We start from the raw sequence: 20,346 nt of genomic DNA on the forward strand, positions 1-20,346 counted from the left end.
TGTTGTGCAGCCACCTGGGCAGAGATAGGGTAGATACAGCAGCCATGAAGAAATGTAATAAGCAAAAAGACTTTTTGCTACCCAGTAGGAAGCAGGAATTAGATGATATTCTGTTAATAGGAAAAAAAAAAGGTGATAATTCTATTAAAATACCTCAAAACCTTCTTCAACACATACTACAGAGAAAAAAAAAGGAGACATAAATATCCTCGTGGATAAACTTATTTAAAGGGTTTATGCAATAGCAAAATAAAATATGTTCAACTTTATTTTAGAACTGATTACATTTTTATCATGCTGCATTGAATTGTTTAGCTTGCAACTCTGACAGTACTTTCATCTAGATCTGGCTGCATTAATTGCTTACTCAGTTTTATATATTTCATTCCTAATATTTTATATACAATGTTTTTTATGGAGAGCAGAGGGACACTTGGGAATGAGTATATCTGCACTTGGTACATGGTCTAATCTTTCCTTTGTGAATTATTTTCTACCTCTTGTTACTCCTTGTTAGTTCCTTAATAATTTTTCCTTTTGTCTCAAATCTCATTCTGAAAAAAAACCTGAACTTTAAACATCTTACTTCTGATGCATACCTTTCTAATGGGATTATTAAATCAGCTATTTTAAACCTACATGATTGTTGCTAATTTTTTGAGCTTGCCATTTGCTTTGGTTTTCCACTGTCATGATTTCAGCTTTTCTTGTTTGATATGTTTCTTTTTCTTTCACTATTTTTATTTATTTATATATTTCTGCTCTTTCTCACATGAAGTGAGGCATAAACTTCAGAAAGCTAAATGTATATTATTTTAATATTTTTAGTTTCTGTGGCAGTTCAGACAGTGACCCTGGGATTCATTAGCAGCATTCTTTTACAGTCTTTTCCTCATGCTTATTGAATTTAGTATGGAGAGGGGGACTCCTTGCATACCTACTTGTTCTCCTGTGATTGTCCTCTGCACCATTACACTGGCTATCCATAAATCTACCAGCAATGAAACTAATTTAGATTATAGCAGTTCAAACCAAGCAGATTGAAAATATCTTTGATTCCAGCAGTGAAAATTGCTCTTGTATTTTTATGATGCTATTACAGACCATCTTCCCAGCGTGTATCTTTTTTTTTTTTTCTCCTTTACTATGCAAAAAAGTCTTGGCACTGTGCTGTGGATGTGCACAATGCTGTTTAGTTTGGGTTAGTCAGATTGCTGTGCAGGAGGAGTGCATGAGAAATAGAGATCCTGTGTTTTCTGTCTCAACCTCTGGCTAGGCATTGCCTAGGAAAATGCTGAGGCACTGCTGCTGCCTTCCAAAGCCAAGCCCTCATGGCAGCCTGAGGTTCCCAGAAGGAGTTTCTGTCTCCATCCTTTCTTTTGCTGTCAGTGCAGCTTTGCCACCAGTTTGTTCTCTGCCAAGCAGCTGTGGCAGGCAGTGAGGCTCTGGGGCAGTGCCATTGGGAGTGGAGACAACGATGCTCCAGTCCTCAGTGACCTGGGAGGTCTTGTTTATTCTAAGCCTACAAAAAACTTCTTAGACATAGACTGTGGCTAAATTGGATGATCAAAGAGATATTCAGGGCTCCTAAAGGGTCCTGCATGCAGCAGAATCTAGAACCCAGCGGAACTTGGGTTAGTCTGGAGCAATCAGTTTTCTAGAAAAATGGAGGACCAAACATTCCCATTCCCTCAGCTCCTCTGTCAAGAGAGTGCTGACTGTAAAGAACCACCCTTCTGCCAGGTTCTGCTCCCAGGATGTTACAGCTGGGTCTGTGGTAAGTGAAATTTAAGATATTCTTTATCTCCTGACTTACAGTTATTAATAGATTTCAGTATATGCTAGCAGAATTATTAAGACATTTCTGCTTTGCATCTGTAAAATAGACTTAGTGCTTGCCAAGACAGTCCTTACTCCAAGGGCAGCTCATGGTATCGTAATCCTGTATTGGAATAAAAAAACCCTAAAATTGATTTAAGAACTAATTTTTTGTCATGTATCAAGTTCAGCTCTAATGTATTATATGCTATCAGCTGGTACAGATGATAGCATATAATATATGGGATTTTTTAAGGTTCTGAAGTGATCCAGAAGCTGTAGAAGCAAGGGCACTCCACAGTCCTGTAGTAAGATACTTTCTTGCCCAGACCTGTCTTTCTTGGTCGCCCTTTCTAGTCTCTTTAGGTCAAGCAGCATGTTTTGTTTGCTGTGCCACATGGGGCTGAGGCAGCGTGGCTGTAGCCAGGCTGGACAAGACAGGCACACTAAACAAGAGTAACACATCTGAATTTTGCTGCCTGCTGTTGCCATCCCTGTTATCCTTGACAAGGGAGCTGCAAACCTCCAGCAGTGGGTTAGCAGGAGGCAATCTGGGTCTACCTGGCATAGTTGGAATAAAAAAGTTGCATATGTACTGTGTGTAGCTTGTTACTTGTGTTGGCTTCTGTCGTGGTTTGACCAGAAACGGGACATCTGGGATATGTTGTTTTGCTGTGGTCACCAATGGGTGTTCGGACTTTAAGATGAGCACCTGGTTTGACCAGTGGGGTATTGTATCCGCCTCTTGAGACCACAAACCCAAGGAGTTAGAAGCAGGGCTCTTGTCCCTCAGAGCCCTCTTGGGATTTCCGGCGTGCAGGGTTGGGTCTCTCCCCCGGCCCAGTTGCTGCTGGGCTGAGGGAGGGGAGAGCCACGTGGCCCATCTACGGTAGGCCCGGATTCGGTGCAAGGGTGGGGGAGCATTCAGCGACCTGTTTACCCCCCCCCCCCCCCCTTTTTTGGAGATGAAGAGAATGCAGCCTGTGCTGGAACTGTTACCTTGAAACTTGATATCATGTGCCCGCAGCACGGCTGGGAGGAGAAGGGGGGGGCAGCGAGCAGCCCAGCGGCCTGGGAGAGCTTTTAACCCTTGTGGATAGTGAGAACTTCACAGAACATTACCTTTCCTAGGAAAGGGATAAGAGTGGAAGATGAAGGAAGAAACAGGCCAGTAAGGGGGTCTGGCAAAGAGAAAGAGAGATGTTGAAGGAATGGGGGAAGATGGAGTGGCAATTTTTGCTGGACTCTTTTGTTGTATATCCATGGACTGTCTCCTGGTGATACAGAGGCTGCATTGCAGGGGGAAGCGGGGGCTCGGAGCCAGGAGAGTTTGGTGTTGAGACCCCTCGGCCCCAGGGGGTATAGAAGAAATGGGGGGGACAAAGGTCCCAGAGATGAGACTGTGCTCTGCTTGGAACGAGACGAGGCATCCTTAAAAGGCCCACCCTGAAAGCAGGCCTCTGCCCCATCCCATGCCTGGTGGTGAGAGCACCTTGGCATGGAAAGGAGATGTCACGAGATAGCAGGACTCCGGGCAGTGCTAATTGTGACAAGAAGTCCGTGGTGCAAGGAAGGACTCTGTCTACTCTTCATAAACTGAAGATTTGATTTTCTAAAGGGTGGTGCCAGACCGAGTGTGGATAATTTTGGGAAATGTAAATGTACTGGGGATCTGGTAGGAGGAGGAGGGGGAAGTGTTTCTGTGTAGTTTTCATTTTCCTTGTGTTTTTTTTTCCTTTTGTGGTTTAGTTTTTTGTAGTTTAGTTAATAAATTTTTTTTTTCTTTTTTCCTTAAGCAGGAGCCTGCTTTGCTTATTTCCGGGTACCACCTCACAGCAGATGCCAGGGAGAGGGAATTTTCATGGGGGCACTGGCATTGTGCCAGTGTCAAACCATAACAGCTTCGATGTATATTATAGCAGACAGTTAATCCAGCCTTAAGAGCAGGTAATGATCTCATTAGTAGCAGAGCTTCAGCAAACAGCTGGAGAACAGTGGCAGTCCTGCTCCTCTCCCTGCCTCCTTTGAAGCAACTGTGTTTTCCTGGAGGAAGAGCACCCATATCACATCCCTTCCTTCCAAGAAGCCAGTGTAAACATCCAGCAGGAATCCATAACAATTTCTTTAGGATTAGAGTGGCTGCACCATCCTGTAGCCTGCTATATGCCCTCTGTTCTTATTACCTTATAAGTCTCTTTCAAGTGACAGCTGTAAATAAGCACAAGTCTGGCAGCCAGAGCTCACTTGGAATTAAATTCAGGGATAGGGAGCTGTCAGCTAACTGACTTCTGTGGCAGCATAGCTGTCATTTGAATGAATTACAGACCACAGTATCCATTTGTGTGGGGCCTGTGAGCAAGAGGAGTGGAAAAAATTGGGGTAAATGGCTGAAATTTATTGCAGGCTTCTGCAAGATTTTCAAAAGCCATGTCCCCATCTTCAGTGTGATTATTTTGTGTGTCTAACAGCATTTCCATGTAAACTGTAATAATCTGTTGAAAGGTCTCTTTAGGATGAAAAACAAAATTTGAATTGATTATGCAATTAACTGAGACTTATTTTGCTCTGTTCCATCAAAGACTAAAATATCTAGGTCAAAGTTTTTTAGCACTTTGCCTACGTACAATTTCCACCCTGGGACTGGCAGCTTCTCTTCAGATGCTGAGGAGCAAACACTCCCCTCCCTTGCACACTGCTTGTAGAGAGCGATGCCCCATGCTGATGATGCCAGGCAGATTTAATTGTGCATGCTCAAAGAGAAAAATGACATCCACGCTTGGGTGACTGCTCTCTGTGGCAAGCTGACAAATCCCCCAGCTGTCAACTAACCTCAAAGGCAAGTGTACGTGGCTCTAGCTTATGTCTGCTTGCTTTCTGCCCATAGGCATTTAGAAGCTGAAACTCATATTGGCTGCAACACATTCAAATTGCTACTGAGAGAAATGTATGGTCTGTTTTATGTGTTTCAATCTCTGAGGGTGATTCACACAATTAAGGTTTATTTTTCAGACTGGCTGTAAGCAGGTAAAGGCAGCACCTTTTTGCATACAGGGCAAGTGAAAGTGTGTAACATTTATGGCTGTGGCTCTGGCTAAGATACTGATTGCTTAGAGAAAGTAATTGCTTCCTTGGGCTCAGTGGATTATATTTATATTTTTGTATATTTATTGGGATCTGCCAGAGAACTACATGCATACAAAATGGCCTTACTTGAGTGCCAATGTATAGGGGCAAATGCAAAGAGGTATGCATTGCTAACACGGTTCTGGAGTCATTTTGGCAGCAGCTTTGTTGCTTGGGGTGCACTGCAGGCCGTCCATCTAAACCTATCATTACCTGGCACCTATGCTCTGGTGTGATAACCAGAGCAATCTGTGAACGGGCAGAGAGCCATCTTAACAGATGGCTTTGACTGTAGGTAACCAGGAAACCATGCATATACATTAAACATGGGTTCAGAGAGTGTGGGTGTTATCTGGGAACATGCAACCACCTGTGGGGTTTGAGCTCCTCCATGTACTGTTGAGAACATATGCCATACCCATCATACACACAGGAAGGGTGGGTTACAGCCAGTTCCCACAGTTCTGATGAACTTTGTAGGGATTGCTTGGTTGGGCATGGGCTCAACTACAGATGAATCTCATATTTTGCAATGGACTTAAAATTAGTGTTACAACGACAAAGCATGAAGCTTAAGGATGCAGTTCATAGAATCATAGAATGGCTTGGATTGGAAGGGACTTTAAAGATCACCTAGTTCCAACCAGCTCCTACTAGATCAGGTTGTTCAGAGCCCCATCCGGCTTGGCCTTGAACACTGCCAGGGATGGGTCATCCACAGCATCTCTGGGCCACCAGTCCCACTGCCTCACCACCATCACGGTAAAGAATTTTCTCCCAATATCTAATCTAAGCCTACTCTTTCAGTTTGAAAGTAGTCCTGTGACTTTGTGCCCTTTTAAGAAGTCTATCTTTCTCATATGCTCCCCTCAAGTACTGGAATGACATAGAATCACTCCAAAGCCTTTTTTTACCAGGCTGAACAAAGGCAGCTCTCAGCCTTTCCTCATAGCAGCGGTGCACCAGCCCTCTGATCATCTTGGTGTCCCTCCTCTGGATCATTCCAACAGGTCCACGTCCTTCCTGTGCTGAGGGCCCCAGAACTAGATGCAAAACTGCAGCTGGGGTCTCACCAGAGTGCAGCAGAGGGGCAGAATCTCCTCCCTTACCCTGCTGACCACGCTGCTTTTGGTGCAGCCCAGGGCATGTTTGGCTTTCTGGGCTGCAAGTTGACATTGCCAGGCCAGCCTCTCATCCAACAGCACCCCCAGGTCCTTCCCATCAGAGTTACTCTGGATCTGTTCATTCCCCCAGCCTGGATTGATACCAGGGGTTGCCCTGACCCAGGTGCAGCAATTAATTTACATGTCCACCTCAGGCACTGTCTCACCCAAATTTTAGGTGGTGGAGAGGGCTATCCAATCTACCTGGCACAACTGTTCTAAATTTACTAACCTGACAATGATAAAGGCTATTGATATGTGCAGAAAGAAATTCAATGTTTAAATGAGTGCACTGGAGTCTTAGAACAAGATTTTAAATGTAAAAAAGAAACAGGAAATGCCAAATATCTCTTGTCACCTCAGGATTTAGTTTGTCAAGTACTTTGAGTACTGAGTAACCCATACTATTCTTTTTTGTAACAGCCTGATATTAAAGCACTCAACTAAAAAGTGGAAATTCCAGGGTTCTTGGCCTCTTCAGTGTTCTGAACTGCAGATCCTGACCCCATGAGTCCAGATAAGTGGCTCTCACTATGCTCTGAAGCTGAAGTAGAGCACAGTTTACCATTGTAAGGACACAGAGAACACAAAGAAGCAGGGACTCCAGGAACACCTCATCACCAGTTATTTTCACAGTGCTTTTTAGTGCTTCCCCATATGCAGAAGGGGCATGTGGACAATGTCTCTGTTAGTGTCCAAAATTAGAATGTATCTAAAACCAAACAAAACAGAAGGGCTATATTCCCATCACCTAGCTCCACCTAAATTTCACTGAGTCTTCTGTGTCCCATTTTCTGGCTGTGAGTTTTCTGAAGCATGTACTCAATGGAAATTTTAGCCTAATTGGAATTTAAGCTGCCTGAAAATAGCCCCAAGGCAGCACCAGCAGAATTCAGGGGAGATTGTCTAGCTTCAGTGAATCTGTGCAAATACACAGAGCCCTGGGATTCTTTTGCTGATGCAAGGAGCTGGGCAGGATGCAGAAATGCTGCAGGAGTCCAAATCCATCTCCTGTTCCCTTTCTGCTCCCTGAGCACAGGAAGAGAGTGTGGCAGGATGGGCAAACATATGTCTGGGAATGTGGTGCTCTGTGCTGGCAACACAGAGCTTCAGAGGATATTACATGTGTGGGAGTGAAAGAGTGCCCTATTCATGCTTCAAAATTGTCACTGTGAAATATTGTGATTATCATTTTAGATTTGACATGTATAACTCTGCATTTTTAAGGTAGTTTGAATGTAACCTAAATTGCTTTTCCCCTAACTATCTGGTAAGAAGGAAATTCAGCTGTCACAGATAAGAGTAATGATATTTATTAATAGAATTATAATAGGACTTAAATGGGCAGAGTACCTCAGGACAGGAGATCACAGTCCTTTAAGGATTGATTTATTCTTGACTTCTATGAGCCTCTGTTATGCTAATGATAGATACATATTCCCCAAATCCTTTCGGTCCTTCTGTGCCTTTGATTTCTTTATAAACTCTCTTGGCTTGTCACTACATGTTCTTGTTAATTCAGATCAGGTTTTGCAACTTACATCATACTTGGCTTTTTTTTTTTTTTTTTTTTTTGCCAGAATGGTTTACTGAGTTTTTTAGCAGCTTATGTTCTTTCCCCTCTTTGCTGCATCTCCTGTCAGTGCTTCCAGAAGGGCCTGTGGGTGAGCTGCTGCCAGCCAGACTCGGATTTCCTGTGGAAAACCTGAACATGGGTTTCCTTTGTTCCTACAACATTCAAGGCTACCAACCTAATTAATCACTCAAAACCTTCATTAATAAATGTAATTGTGGTAATTTGGGGTAAATATGCTGATGTTTTCTGGGCTACTGAATATTTTATCTAAACATGTAATTTGGTTGTTTGGGCGTTTACATAAACATGGCAATTTTTGGTAGCCCTAGATGCTATGGTTTTATTGATGTTGAAAATCCTTCACATTTCTAAAGTCAAGATGTGTGTTTAGGTGAATAGTCATGGACATGGGTGGTTACCTCACAGTTAGTAAACACTGACCACCATGATGCAAGTCAATTGCAGCCTCCATATCAGCAACAATTGAAAAAGCTGCGGATAGGTAGCAATGTCTGTAGGGCTATAAACAAGAGCAAAATATATAGGTCAATGTAGATTATCAGCTGTAAGAATAGGTATAAGACTACTAGAAAACTATAAGAAAAACAATGAAGTACAGCACATTTTTCATGAGCTTATTTTAACATGAAAAGAAGGTTGTTTCTTGGGGTTTTTTTCCTGAAACAAAATATACTGCTGTAGTGTGTAGCTACTTCCTTGTACTTTGTTCAGTATAGGTATACCTTGAAACATCATGTACTCTTTCTTGGGACTAGGTATAATGAAACATCAGCAGCATAATTTTGCTCATGTGCTGGGCTCTAAACTCAGATGCAATTAAATATTCATCAGGATAGATACCCTGACTCTAGCTATACGTGTAGCTGCTATGAAAGATTAATTCAGTGTTATGTTTCTGTTTAAGGGAAGAAGCAAAATGAAAATTTATGGTGAAAATTTCAGGCTTCATGTTTAGAAATTATTATCCTTATTATGCTTTTTAAGGAGCCTGCAAGATAAATTATCTGTATAGAGTTATATTTTTAATAAAAACATTCTCTTTCAAGAAACCTGTCCCAGCATCTTCCTTTGGGTGTACTTTGCTGTCTTTACCTTGTCATTTCAAAATACACTGTTTCTTAACTGATTGTGCAGCAAAGAACCTGCACACAAAAACTAAGGGCATTGCATAACAGAATGGTGCAGTTTTGCAGATCTTATTGTACATTATAAATTCGATTTGTATTTTCTGTTTTGTCGATACTAAGATTTTAAATTATATTTTTACCTGAGGGAGTAATAGTTTCTTTGAGGCAATTTCTAGTAGAATTCATTTATACAGCAATATTCCAAAAGAGAGGGGTTAAGGCAGCAACACAGAAATTCCAATTTCTGTCCCTTGCAGGTCCTTTGTTTTTTTTTTCTTTCCCTCCCACATTTTCCTCTTACAAGATGTACCTACATTATTAATGAAGTTTGGTGTCAGTACCAGTGTGGAATCTGGAGGGTAAACTCAATAAGCAAATTTGAGGTTCTAATCCTTGTAAAGCCAGTATGAATAACAGATGATATTAAGAGGGCACAGTAGATGGTACCTGTTCCAACAATTGCTGTAAATGTGATCTCAGTGATTCTGGTTTTCCCTCTGTATTTTACAGAGCACATTGATTTAGAAGATGTCTTTGGTTTATAACTATTATTGTTAGAAGGACAGAAAAATGTTCAAAAATATTTGGGGATGGTATGAAATGAAAGCCATTATCTATTCTATGATCAAATTAAGGATTTGGCTAATAAATTAGATTATTTTATTTTTAATTATGATTGTGCTGCAATTATGACACACTATATTGTAAAAATAAGGTTCTTTTCCGAATTTCAGTAATAGATTTTTCTCCAGCTACACTCCCTAGAGTTTAGAAAGGAAATTGTGACTAGGCCTACACTCTTAGAACACAGCAGGATCAGGATCATATCTTTAAACAGATTTCCTGGACCTCCTTAGGTGGAAGAAGGAATGAGCAAGGCCTCATTCAAACTCACCATTTACTTGGTCTTCAGCTTGTCTGAAAGAGGTGTCACTTGTAATGCGTTTTGAGGTCCTTGCATGACAGTCAATGGCAGTTGCTTGTGGAGGAATGGAAGGACAGAAGAGCTGAAATTCAATAATGTTTCTGTTTTGAAACAATAATTAGCTATCACACAGCTGTGCTGCCAGTGAGCTGGCTGCTGCAGCAGATTTTCAGTACAGTGATCAGCCCATAAAAAGCTGGATAAAATGGAAGGAAGCTAAAAAAAAAAAAGGAATTTCTGACAGAGGAATTTGGACAAACACAAAGTAAGTAAACATGTCCATTATTATGTATTATAGTGGATGAGACACTCTATAGACAGAAAAGAGCAGCTTCAGGTTCACAAGCACTGGTCCTTATGGGGACTTCAATGTCCACAAGATCTGTTGGAGGGACAGCACAGCAGGGCAAGTGCATTCCTGGAATACACTGAGGATAACTCCCTTCTCCTGGTGCTAGGGAAGCCACTGGGGAGATGCTCTGTGCTGGCCTTTGTTATCACCAACGGGGAGGGGCTGGTGCGGAAGGTGAAGCTCAAGGTGAGCCTGGGCTGCAGTGACCATGAAGTGATGGAGCTCAAGAGCCTTAGGGCAGGGAGGAGAATGCACAGCAAGGTCTGGCCTGGGCTTGAGGAGAGCAGACCTTGCTCTCTCCAGGGAACTGCTCGGTGCAGTGCAGTAGGACAGAGCCCTGGAAGGCAGAGGGGCCCAATAGACATAGTTAATATTCAAGGATCACCTCACCCAATCATGCATTCCAATGAAGAGGAAATCAACATGGTGTCTATGCCAGGAGGCTTGGAATTGCATCTTTAGGGTCCCTTCCAACCCAAACCAGTTTATGAGTCTGTTTTGCAATTCTGTTTTGTATCAGTGAGAGAAGGAAGTTTACTGAGTCAACAGAAATTGCAGTGCTGAAGTCGATACCCTGTTGACTTAAAATGGGCCTATTTTATTTCATTTAATTTTTTTTTATAGTAAACATAGCTTTGTTATTTGACTGTTTCAGGATATACATTTCTCTGTGTTTATGCCTTCTATGCCTTTTGTGGGTTTTTTTGCATGTTCATACTCTTTATGACCACCTTCATTACCCGTACATATATGTTTTTCTGTCCATATATTATAGGCAATTGTCCACACCCACTTGTACAATTTTTCAGCATACCAGTGGTAATGCAGAACAACTCACCAAAATACCATCCACAGAATTTCTGGTTTGGGTGATTTGCCAGCTCAGCCAAAATGCAAAGTTTCAGAAGTTTCACCTTTTGCATTTCAGGATTATAATGATGAAATTCGCCAGGAGCAGCTGAGAGAGCTTTCGTATTTGAACGGTTCTGAGGATTCGTCACGCGGACGGGGCATTCGAGGAAGAGGGATCCGTGTGCCACCTGCAGCTCCTTCAAGGTGTGGTAACCTGAGCTATTATGTTAGTAGCTTTACAAATATAAGCAATATTAAAAAACCCTGTAGTTTAAAAAAAAAAAAAAAGACGGTTACATACATATCCTGTTCAATAAACCAAAATATTTGTCTTCTGATCACCGGTGTGGTCTATATTGTTCCAGATTTTCTGATCTATAGGTCATCGGGCACAGTGAGTGACAACAAATGAGAGCAGATTATGAAGACAGGAAATGGATATTTCTAAGAATACTTTTATGCTAGTACTAAGGCAGTATGGTCAGTAGCATAAAATATTTGTTCAAAATACTAGTTTAGTCAGAGAAGGCCTCATAGTCTAGGTGGAACTTTATTTGACAAATAATTACTTTTTATACATATTAAAGCTATACTATGTGTATATACAAATATACCTATTTATATAAACTTCATTATATGTTATGTGTTGGTGGGTTATCAGTTTTAAGTGAATTTGATTGGCATAATCTAAAAACATTGGGGTGTGAATGTGCCTAAGTATTTTTTCATGTCTAAATAACATATATCTCTGCTTATTATTAAGGCCAGTGCAAAATCTTAGAACATTGTCTCAGACTTGTTTTTCCCTGTGAACCCTTAAGAACTTCATTGCCTCAAGTATCTAAGCTACCTAGCTACTTCCAGTCTTTTCTCCATAGAGGTCATTTCAAGATGAGTCCTAAAAAATGGACTCTTTTTTTGGAAGAAATAGGATATGGGGGTACCTTATGTTATGCTGACAAAGGAGTTGTTCAGTAATTGAATGGGCTGATCTTTCCTATGACCTCTGAGGTTTTTTCCCTGAGGTTGTCTATCTTGTTTACCATCAGTTTTTCCTACATGAGCTTTTTAATTGGTAGTATGATGCACTTACACAGAATTTTTTGCAGTTGACATTCATCACCATCTTCTACTCAAATAGTGTCTGGGCTCAGTATTCCTTACATTCATGATCTCTGAACAGCTTGATTTAATAATGTTTTTCAGAATGTCACTGCAACAAACTAGCAGCTTTTAAATTGGGTTCAAAGCATAATCAGTGGAGTTCTGGCCCCTAATTCCTGCAAAATGCCCAAATTATTTAATCAGTTGCACAGATCCGATGATTGTGGATGTCTTCCCTTTTTTCCAGTCAAAAATCCCAGGAGAATATTAAAAAAACCTGTTGAAGCAAGTCCAGAGGAAGACCAAAAAATGGTCAGAGGTCTGGAGCACCTCTCCTTTATAAAGTTGGGCTGAGAGAGCTGGGTTGTTCAGCCCGGAGGAGAGAAAGCCCCAGGGATACCTCATTGCAGCCATTTCACGTATAAAGAGGGCTAATAAGAGAGAGAGTCTTTTTGCCAGTCTTAAATGAAAAGAGGTTGGACATAGGGAAGAAACACTGGAAAAAGTTGTGGGTGCCCCATCACTGGAAGTGTTCATGGTCAGGTTGGGCATAGCTTTACTAGTCCCTGCCCAAGGCATGGGATTTTGACTGGAGGAACTCTGAAGGTCCCTTCCAACACAAACCATTCACTGATTCTGCAAGTCTAAAATCAGCTATTGAATCTTGTAGTAAAGTAACAAACATCACAGGGTAATCCACTGGGTTTTGTTGTTTCAGCAGGGAACAAGCCACCGTTCCTACTGCTACAGGAGACCTGAGTTCCATTCACAACCGTGGATCTGGGTGTCATGGAGGGTTGTTATACTGGCATTCACAGTCTTCCAAAAAGACAGCACACCCAGGAGCATATTGCTCTGAAACAAAACTCCTGATTTATCCCCCTTCTGCTACCCTGATTTATCACCCTTCTATTTCATCATATGGTATACATACAAGTCTTTTTAAACAGTAACAGCTTCTTCTGACTTAGTAATTTGTACAGCAAGGGAGATATAGCATAAATAGCCAGGAAGATGCTAAACATCTTTCCATGCTTCTCTATATGCTGTGTTCTCTCTGTGCAGTGGGGGAAGGGAGAATCCCACACTACCAATCCTTTGTGCTGAACTAAATTAGACAGGAAGAAAAATTATTCCTCTCCTTTTCTATTCTTTCTCTACTTCGCCTTGAAAGTTTCTGCTGTCCTGCAATATCTTCTGCCAATCCATTTCTCTCACCCACCAATAAGCATGAAAATGAGAGTGATGACTGCTCTTGTAAAAAAGTTTGAGAGCAACAGAAGAGGTTCCTCGTTTTCTTCATCTTCTAGAACTGCTTTGGAGTAATTCTGCAGCCCTGTGAATTGCAATGATTCAGAATTTTATTAGTACAAGCAACAAGAGGATCAGGTGCAAAAGGCACTGGGTAGTTTAAAAATAATGCCTTTCCATAATACGAGTTCTGCCTGAGATGTTGCCTAAAAGTGCTTGACATTGTAGCTGCCAAAACCCCAGAGTTACATGACGCTTTCAATACTAGTAAAAGCGTGAGAGCCTTTAGAACGGGGCCTGTTGTTGAAGTGAGGGGAGAACGACCATTTTTTGATGCATCGAACTCGGGTTATTGATCAATCAGCCAGTTTAAATAAAATAGTGTTAACGAACTTCATGCATATTCCAAAATCCAGGTTTATGATAGGCTAACAGAGAAAACTCTAACCACACCTTTTGTTTTACTATACCGTTGATTGTTTACACAAAATAAAACCAGTGTTCCCACTGTGATATGAAAGGTTCCCAAAACTTCCATATCTGTCCCCAGGGTGCCATCTTTTCCCAGAGAGGGTGTTTCACTTGTTATGGGAAGACGGCCTGAGAATATTATTGTTTATAAAGTGATGCCTGAGAGAGTCTAATTGTTTATAGAAATCAGGCTGGGAACTGCTTTTGGAACTGCTTGGCAACTACCTTTTACTTTTCTCTCAATTGCATGGCTTCATGGCCTTTTTCTTTAAGCCACGCCTGAACTAAACTCCCGACAGCCTGTCCTCCCTCGTTGGTGATGTTGTTGGGGGTTGTCCTCCCACGCCAGAGTGATGGTTCCTTTTGCTCCCGCAGGGGCCGTGGGGGTGCCGTGCCCCCGCCGCTGCCCGGACGAGGTGCCCAAGCGCCCCGCGGAGCGCCGCTGACGCGCGGAGCGCTGCCCGTCCCGCCCGTGGCCAGGGGCGTCCCCACGCCGCGAGCCCGGGGCGCCCCGGCCGTGCCGGGCTACCGACCGCCCCCGCCGCCGGCCCACGAGCCCTACGAGGACTATGTAAGTAAACGCCCTCTGCAGAGGTGTGAGCCACGCTCTGCCATGCACACGGAGCCCTTCCGACATGGAACGGGCCAGGCCGAAAGCTCCTCTGCCGCTAACGCTTTTCCCTGCAGGTGAACGGCAGTCTGGGCGGTGCAGTGTGTCTGCAGGCCTGCGCTCAGCAATGTGGGTTTGGAGATTTGTTCACAGCTTACTTATGGATATGAGACATCATGCTGGATAGTTCTTGGGGTGTCACACAAGACCAATACAGATATTCCAAAATTTGTATTGTATACTTAAAGTTAGTTTTTACTGTAACCAATTTCCTGAGAATAACAGCATATATCCTTTGTGAGAAAATGAGGAGGTGGGGGGAAGACATGCTGTTGTTCCAAATCCTTTTTGTTACATATTTGTATTCAACACTGTGTTACAGATACATAACAAATAGAAATTCAGGTAGTTTTCATGAAAGCTGATACAATGATTCATCTTTAGCCAGGAGCAGTACTAATTGACTGTCACCTTTTCTTATGAGGTGTTAAAAATAATTGTGCTGTACACATCAAAGCTTTCAAGTCATCCTCATTAATGTTTCCTCCTGGAACTATCACCATAACAACAGATATCCAAATAGAGAAGAAAGTGCTATCAAATATAATGTCTGAATTTTTCCAGCTATGGCAAGTCCAAGAGTAAGATGAACATCCAATTTATTCCCTAATCCTACCACCAGGGAAAGAGGCACTTTTATTCAATTAATAGTCTTCCTAGAACAGAAGAAAGGAAAATTAATCAGAAATTATTTTTTGTTGTTGAAGCTTCACTCAACTGTGTGTATTTGTAGTGTCACAGCCACTTCAAATCAGGGATTCACATTCTGTTAATTCTAAGAATCACAGCTGAGCAACAGCAGCAAGAAAGAGTGGGGGGGGGGGGAAGTCACTCCGCTATTATTTACTTCAACACAGTTTCCATTAATGAATGAGCTAAAAGTCCTGCTAAGAAATGGAATTTCATAAGTATACACTTCCTTGACAGTGTATTATTGTCTGTTAGTATCAAAATGTATAAGACCTTCCTTTCTGTGCAGATACAGAACCTTTGTAATGTAAAATTAGGATTATAATTGAAGTAATTAATTTTTTCATTTACAGTACTAGTAAAAGTCCTAGAGTATTAAGCATCTTCTAGGGAGCATTTCTTGCACTTTTTCTGGATGATAAATGTATGGAAAGCAAAAGGAGAGAGAAGTTAAGGCAGCTGGATTATCCAGGTTAGGAAGGCATTCAGCCAGTTCCCCATATTTTTGAAATGACCACACTCTCAGGAGCACAAAACATAGATGCAATTAAAATAGACAATTTAATTTTTGATACATTAGTCCAGTAAAAACAGACGTGTGTTTGTGGGTTTTTTCCCCCTTCTTAAATAGCAGCTAAAAAAGTGCTGCCTTATAGGTCAAAACTCATGTTTTGGAGATCTTCTATCTCTTATGTCCTTTCAACATATATATTCTACAGCTAGGAATATATGAGCTTGCTATCAGGCACCAGTCTGCAATGAAAATTTCTTGTTATTTTATAGAAGTTTGTAAGTTCAGTCTAAATAATTTTGGTATCTTATGGGCTGAGATAATAACTAGAACTCTGATGCTATGCTGGTAGAAGGAAAAGTTCACTGTCACATATCTGTGTATAATGTTGAAAATTATGTTTTAGAGAAAATATTTTTATTTTGCCAAAAGTAATCAACACAGTTTTTCTTCCCAAGTAAACCGTATAATAAATCAGATACTTGTCTGGACACTAAAAGCAAGTGAATCTATTTGTGGACCTGCAGCAAATGTCGTGTATAATTGTTGTTCTTTCCTCCTTAATCCTACAAATGAAAAACTAATTTATAATGAATAATTTATTCAATTTACTTTTTGTTTTCTTGCTTCTAAGCAACCTACAAGTGTATTAGAATTTCCTTATGAGTTTATATTTTTCATTTTTGATTACAGTATTTCACACCATTTTTTTCCTACTATTTGCAAGCACCATTGGTTTGACTAGTGGTACATATGAATGCACTGTCATTGATTGTGAGTATCCATATTCTGTATTTTTGTTTGCTCTAATGAAACGTAGTAACTTGAATACTGATCTGAAAGTGAATTCAAGAAATAGAATCTAATGGCTACAACAGATTTTTTAAAAATGTATAGGCAGCATTTCCTGAAAAAAATCTTTAGCCATTTGCTGAGCACTACTAATCAGAGATTGTATTGACTGTTTGACCTTGAAACATCTAACTGCTCAAATTGGTTTGGATAAGCATGTAGACGTTTGGATTATCCACTATATAAATATTTTGAGGTTTCCTGATGGCCTTTCTGAGAATTCTTAAAAGCAGATGTCTGAAGGTTTCTAAAGAAAAGTCAAGTCCTGTCATTGTGGTGAATATATTCATGTGCAACATTTTGAATGTCAGACCTAGCCAGAGGGAAAAACATTTGGAACAACTTTCAGAAAAGAGGACTGGAGCAGGAAGGAGGAGTGATTCACCTCATGCCTTTTTCATTACTTGCCTTTGAAACTTGCTTTATATTGAGTGCACCCTTAGAATCTTAGAGGAATTTCTTAGCCACAGGAAGAGGTACTAACATTAGAAAATAAATGCAAAGAGAAAGTAGTTACTTTGTGGACCTTCTTCACTTTAAAAGTAGTTAATTTGACGTGAATCTGGATGGAGAATGTAACTGGCAGCTGCCATGCAGCTTTTGGGATCAAGAGGGTTTGTGACCTGGTGTTGTGCTTTAACTGCAGCCACACACAGGTGCTCACATCCCTGGTGAGGTCAGAGAGAGATGAAGAAGTGTAAAAGTGAGAAAACTGTTGGGTTGAGACAGGATAGTTGTAGTGGGTTGGCGCTGACTGGATGCAAGACACTCACAAAAGCATCTCTATGACTCCCCTCCACAACTGGACAGGGGAGAGAAAATATAATGAAAGGTTTATGAGTTGAGATGAAAACCAGGAGACAAATCACTCACCAAAGTGAGTGATACCATCAAGGGAAAAACAGACTCAATTTGGGGATGTTAATTGAATTTATTACCAACAAAATCAGAACAGGATAATGAGAAGCAAAATAAGACCTAAAAAACACCTCCCCTCCCATGCCCCCATCTCCTTCCCAGCTCTACCCCTTCCCCAGGTGCAGGGAGACAGGGAATGGGGGTTACAGTCAGTTCATCACAGGTTATTTCTGCTGCTGCTTCCTAGAGAAAGGAGTTTTACACCTGCTCCAGCATGGGCTCCTCTCCCCACAGGTCTGCAGATTCCCTCCAGGAGCCTGCTCCAGCACAGGCCTCCCATGGGGTCACAGCCTCCTCCCAGGCACCCACCTGCCCCAGTTTGGGGCTCCTCCAAGGTCTGCAGGTGCATCTCTGCATCCCCACGGCCTCCAAGGGCTGCAGGGCACAGCTGCCTCACCAGGGCCTGCAGGGGAATCTCAGCTCTGGCACCTGCACCACCTCCTGCCCCTCCTTCTGCACTGACCTTGGTGTCTGCAGAGCTGTTCCTCTCGCATATTCTCAACCCACTCTTCTCTGGCCACAATTACATGGCCTTCTTTTTTCTTCTTCTTCTTTTTAAATATGTTATCACAGAGGTGTTACTATCAACTCTGGTTGGCCCAGCCTTTGCCCGTGCTGGTTCTGTCCCAGAGCAGGCTGTCATTGGCACTGATGAACATGGGGAAGTCTTCTGGCATCTTCTCACAGAAGCTCCCCCTGTAGCCCCCTCCCCACTGTCAAAAGTTTGCCACACAAACCCAATAGAACAGGTACATGGGTAGGCAGGGGGGTGTCCTGGGAACTGGCTGAATGGCAGATCCAGGGGTTGTGATCAGTCTCACAGGGTCTAGCTGGAGACCTATCACCTGTGGTGTCTGCCACGCTTCAATACGAAGCCCAGTATTGTTTAAGGTATTCATCAGTGACTTGGATGAAGGAGCAGAGGCCTCCTCAGCAAGTTCACTGGTGACACAAAGCTGGGAGGAGTGGCTGATACTCCAGAGGGCTGTGCAGCCCTTCAGAGGGACCTTGACAAGCTGGAGAGATGGGCAAAGAACTGTCTGAATCTCAGCCGAGACAAATGCAGGATCCTGCACCTGGGGAAGAACAATGCCAGGCACCAGCGCAGGCTGAGGGCTGAGCTGCTGCAAAGCAGCTCTGGGGAGGAGGACCTGAGGGTCCTCTAAAGGCTAAGGTCTTGTTGGCAACTTGTGAAACAGGCAATAGGCACGATAGATTGAGATTAATGATTTATACAGAAGTGAAGAGTACTTGAGTAGGTCTGCTACTATTGAGACAATAAATAGTAGAATCATAGAATAGTGGAATAGTTTGAGTTGGAAGGCATCTTACAGATCATCTCGTTCAAGCCCCCTGCCATGAGGGTTACTAGACCAGGTTGCTCAAATCCTCATCCAACCTGACCTTCAACACTTGTAGGGATGGGGCAACCTGACTGGGCAAAAGCAGTGTTCTGCATGGTATATTTTGATCTGAGCATCCAGATTTTTTTTTCCAGACTTTTCCACTTGAAACTAAAGCTAAATATTAGAAGGGTGCTTAATCCAAATCTAAGCCAAAACTACTGTTGGTTTCTGATCCTGTTTTGGAGAGCATTTCACTCTGGATCTGTATTTTTTCCTTCTGAATCAAAAGCTAGTAATGAACTGTCCAGTGATATTTTTCTTTGCATTTTTTTAGAAGCTTTGGTGAGCCTTGCTAAGAGGTCTGTTGTGAGTTTTGAAGTGATTTACCACTTGTTCCTTACACCAGATGGAAAGAATTACCAAAATGGAATACATTTGGGACTAAAAAACCCATTACTTTTGTATTTTAACTCCACTTGCATTTTCACTCTTGGATAAATAGAGGACTTTTGTACAGAAAGCCACTCATCATAATGTGAATACTTAGATAAGCTTCTTGCTATTACAAACAAATATATAATTTGTTTGCAAGGAATAGGCCAGTCTGTCAAGACACTGTGAAGCTGTAACAGCTCTTAGGTTTAGGACTGCCAGATTAAAGAGCAATTTTAAATGCAAATATTCTCTCTCGCCTCTCAGTTCACTGATCAAACCAGCCAGGCACAGATTCTTGTTATCTTCTGAAATAAGTGGAGAGCAGTGCTTTTACAAAGTCACTGGAAAATAACCACACAATAAGATAGATTGTGCTTTTAATGTCATGCGGTTTTTCCTCTCATTTCAAATTATTTAATACGAAAGCAAATGCCACATTCAACTGTTTATTCAAAGATCAATGGGTTATTTACATTTTTCAATAGTTTTCAAACTGAAACAGCTATGCTCATGCTTATTCAGTGCCAACATAGACAATGAAAAGACTAACAATAAGAGGTGTTTTGTCACACTTTAAGATTTTAAAAAGAATAATCAACACTTACACGTGTTTGCAATCCACAAAATTGCAGTTGTGGAGGCTTTGCTTAATAATTTAAATGGGAATTCTTCGTGCTTTTAAATCCATTCAGTCTGCCATTCCTGGATGTAGATGGAAACTATATAAAGACCTAAACTTCCTATTCATGGAATGTTTTCTCCTGTGCTACTGCTATAATAAATATGTTAAAATGAGCAATTTATACTCTTGAAGCCCATTCCTATAATCACTGTAGGACACTGTCAATGAGAGTGAGGCCTAGACAACAAAGAAGACTTTTAAGGTTGTTCCAGACCTTAAAATAGTGAAACATATTGGATATAAAAATAGGTAACAGGGATTACTTTCTTTTTGTTTTCTAAACTGGTATTTCCAAGTTTTAAGATGTAGCACTTATCTATTTCTATGCCTTTTCTGGATGAGAAAAAAATCAATGAAGAATGTACTGAGACTAAAGATCATTTGAATAAAGCTGGAATTACAGACGTGGGAATCTGCATGGCTGAACAACATATTGATTAAATATGATTGATTAGCTAT

At 41.5% G+C, this 20,346-nt stretch overlaps 1 protein-coding gene across 6 annotated transcripts in view; it reads left to right on the forward strand.

The window, feature by feature from the left end:
• Positions 1-20,346, forward strand: part of KHDRBS2 (KH RNA binding domain containing, signal transduction associated 2) — a 386,175-nt gene that overhangs the window by 203,919 nt on the left and 161,910 nt on the right. For all 6 annotated transcript variants that reach the window (XM_058021284.1, XM_058021282.1, XM_058021283.1 and 3 more), the window contains exons 5-6: positions 11,034-11,161; positions 14,159-14,354. In XM_058021284.1, coding sequence (XP_057877267.1) covers positions 11,034-11,161; positions 14,159-14,354 — 324 coding nt within the window. The remainder of the gene's footprint in view (positions 1-11,033; positions 11,162-14,158; positions 14,355-20,346) is intronic.

Source organism: Melospiza georgiana, chromosome 3 (genome assembly GCF_028018845.1).
Source record: "Melospiza georgiana isolate bMelGeo1 chromosome 3, bMelGeo1.pri, whole genome shotgun sequence".
Classification (NCBI taxonomy): Eukaryota; Metazoa; Chordata; class Aves; order Passeriformes; family Passerellidae; genus Melospiza; species Melospiza georgiana.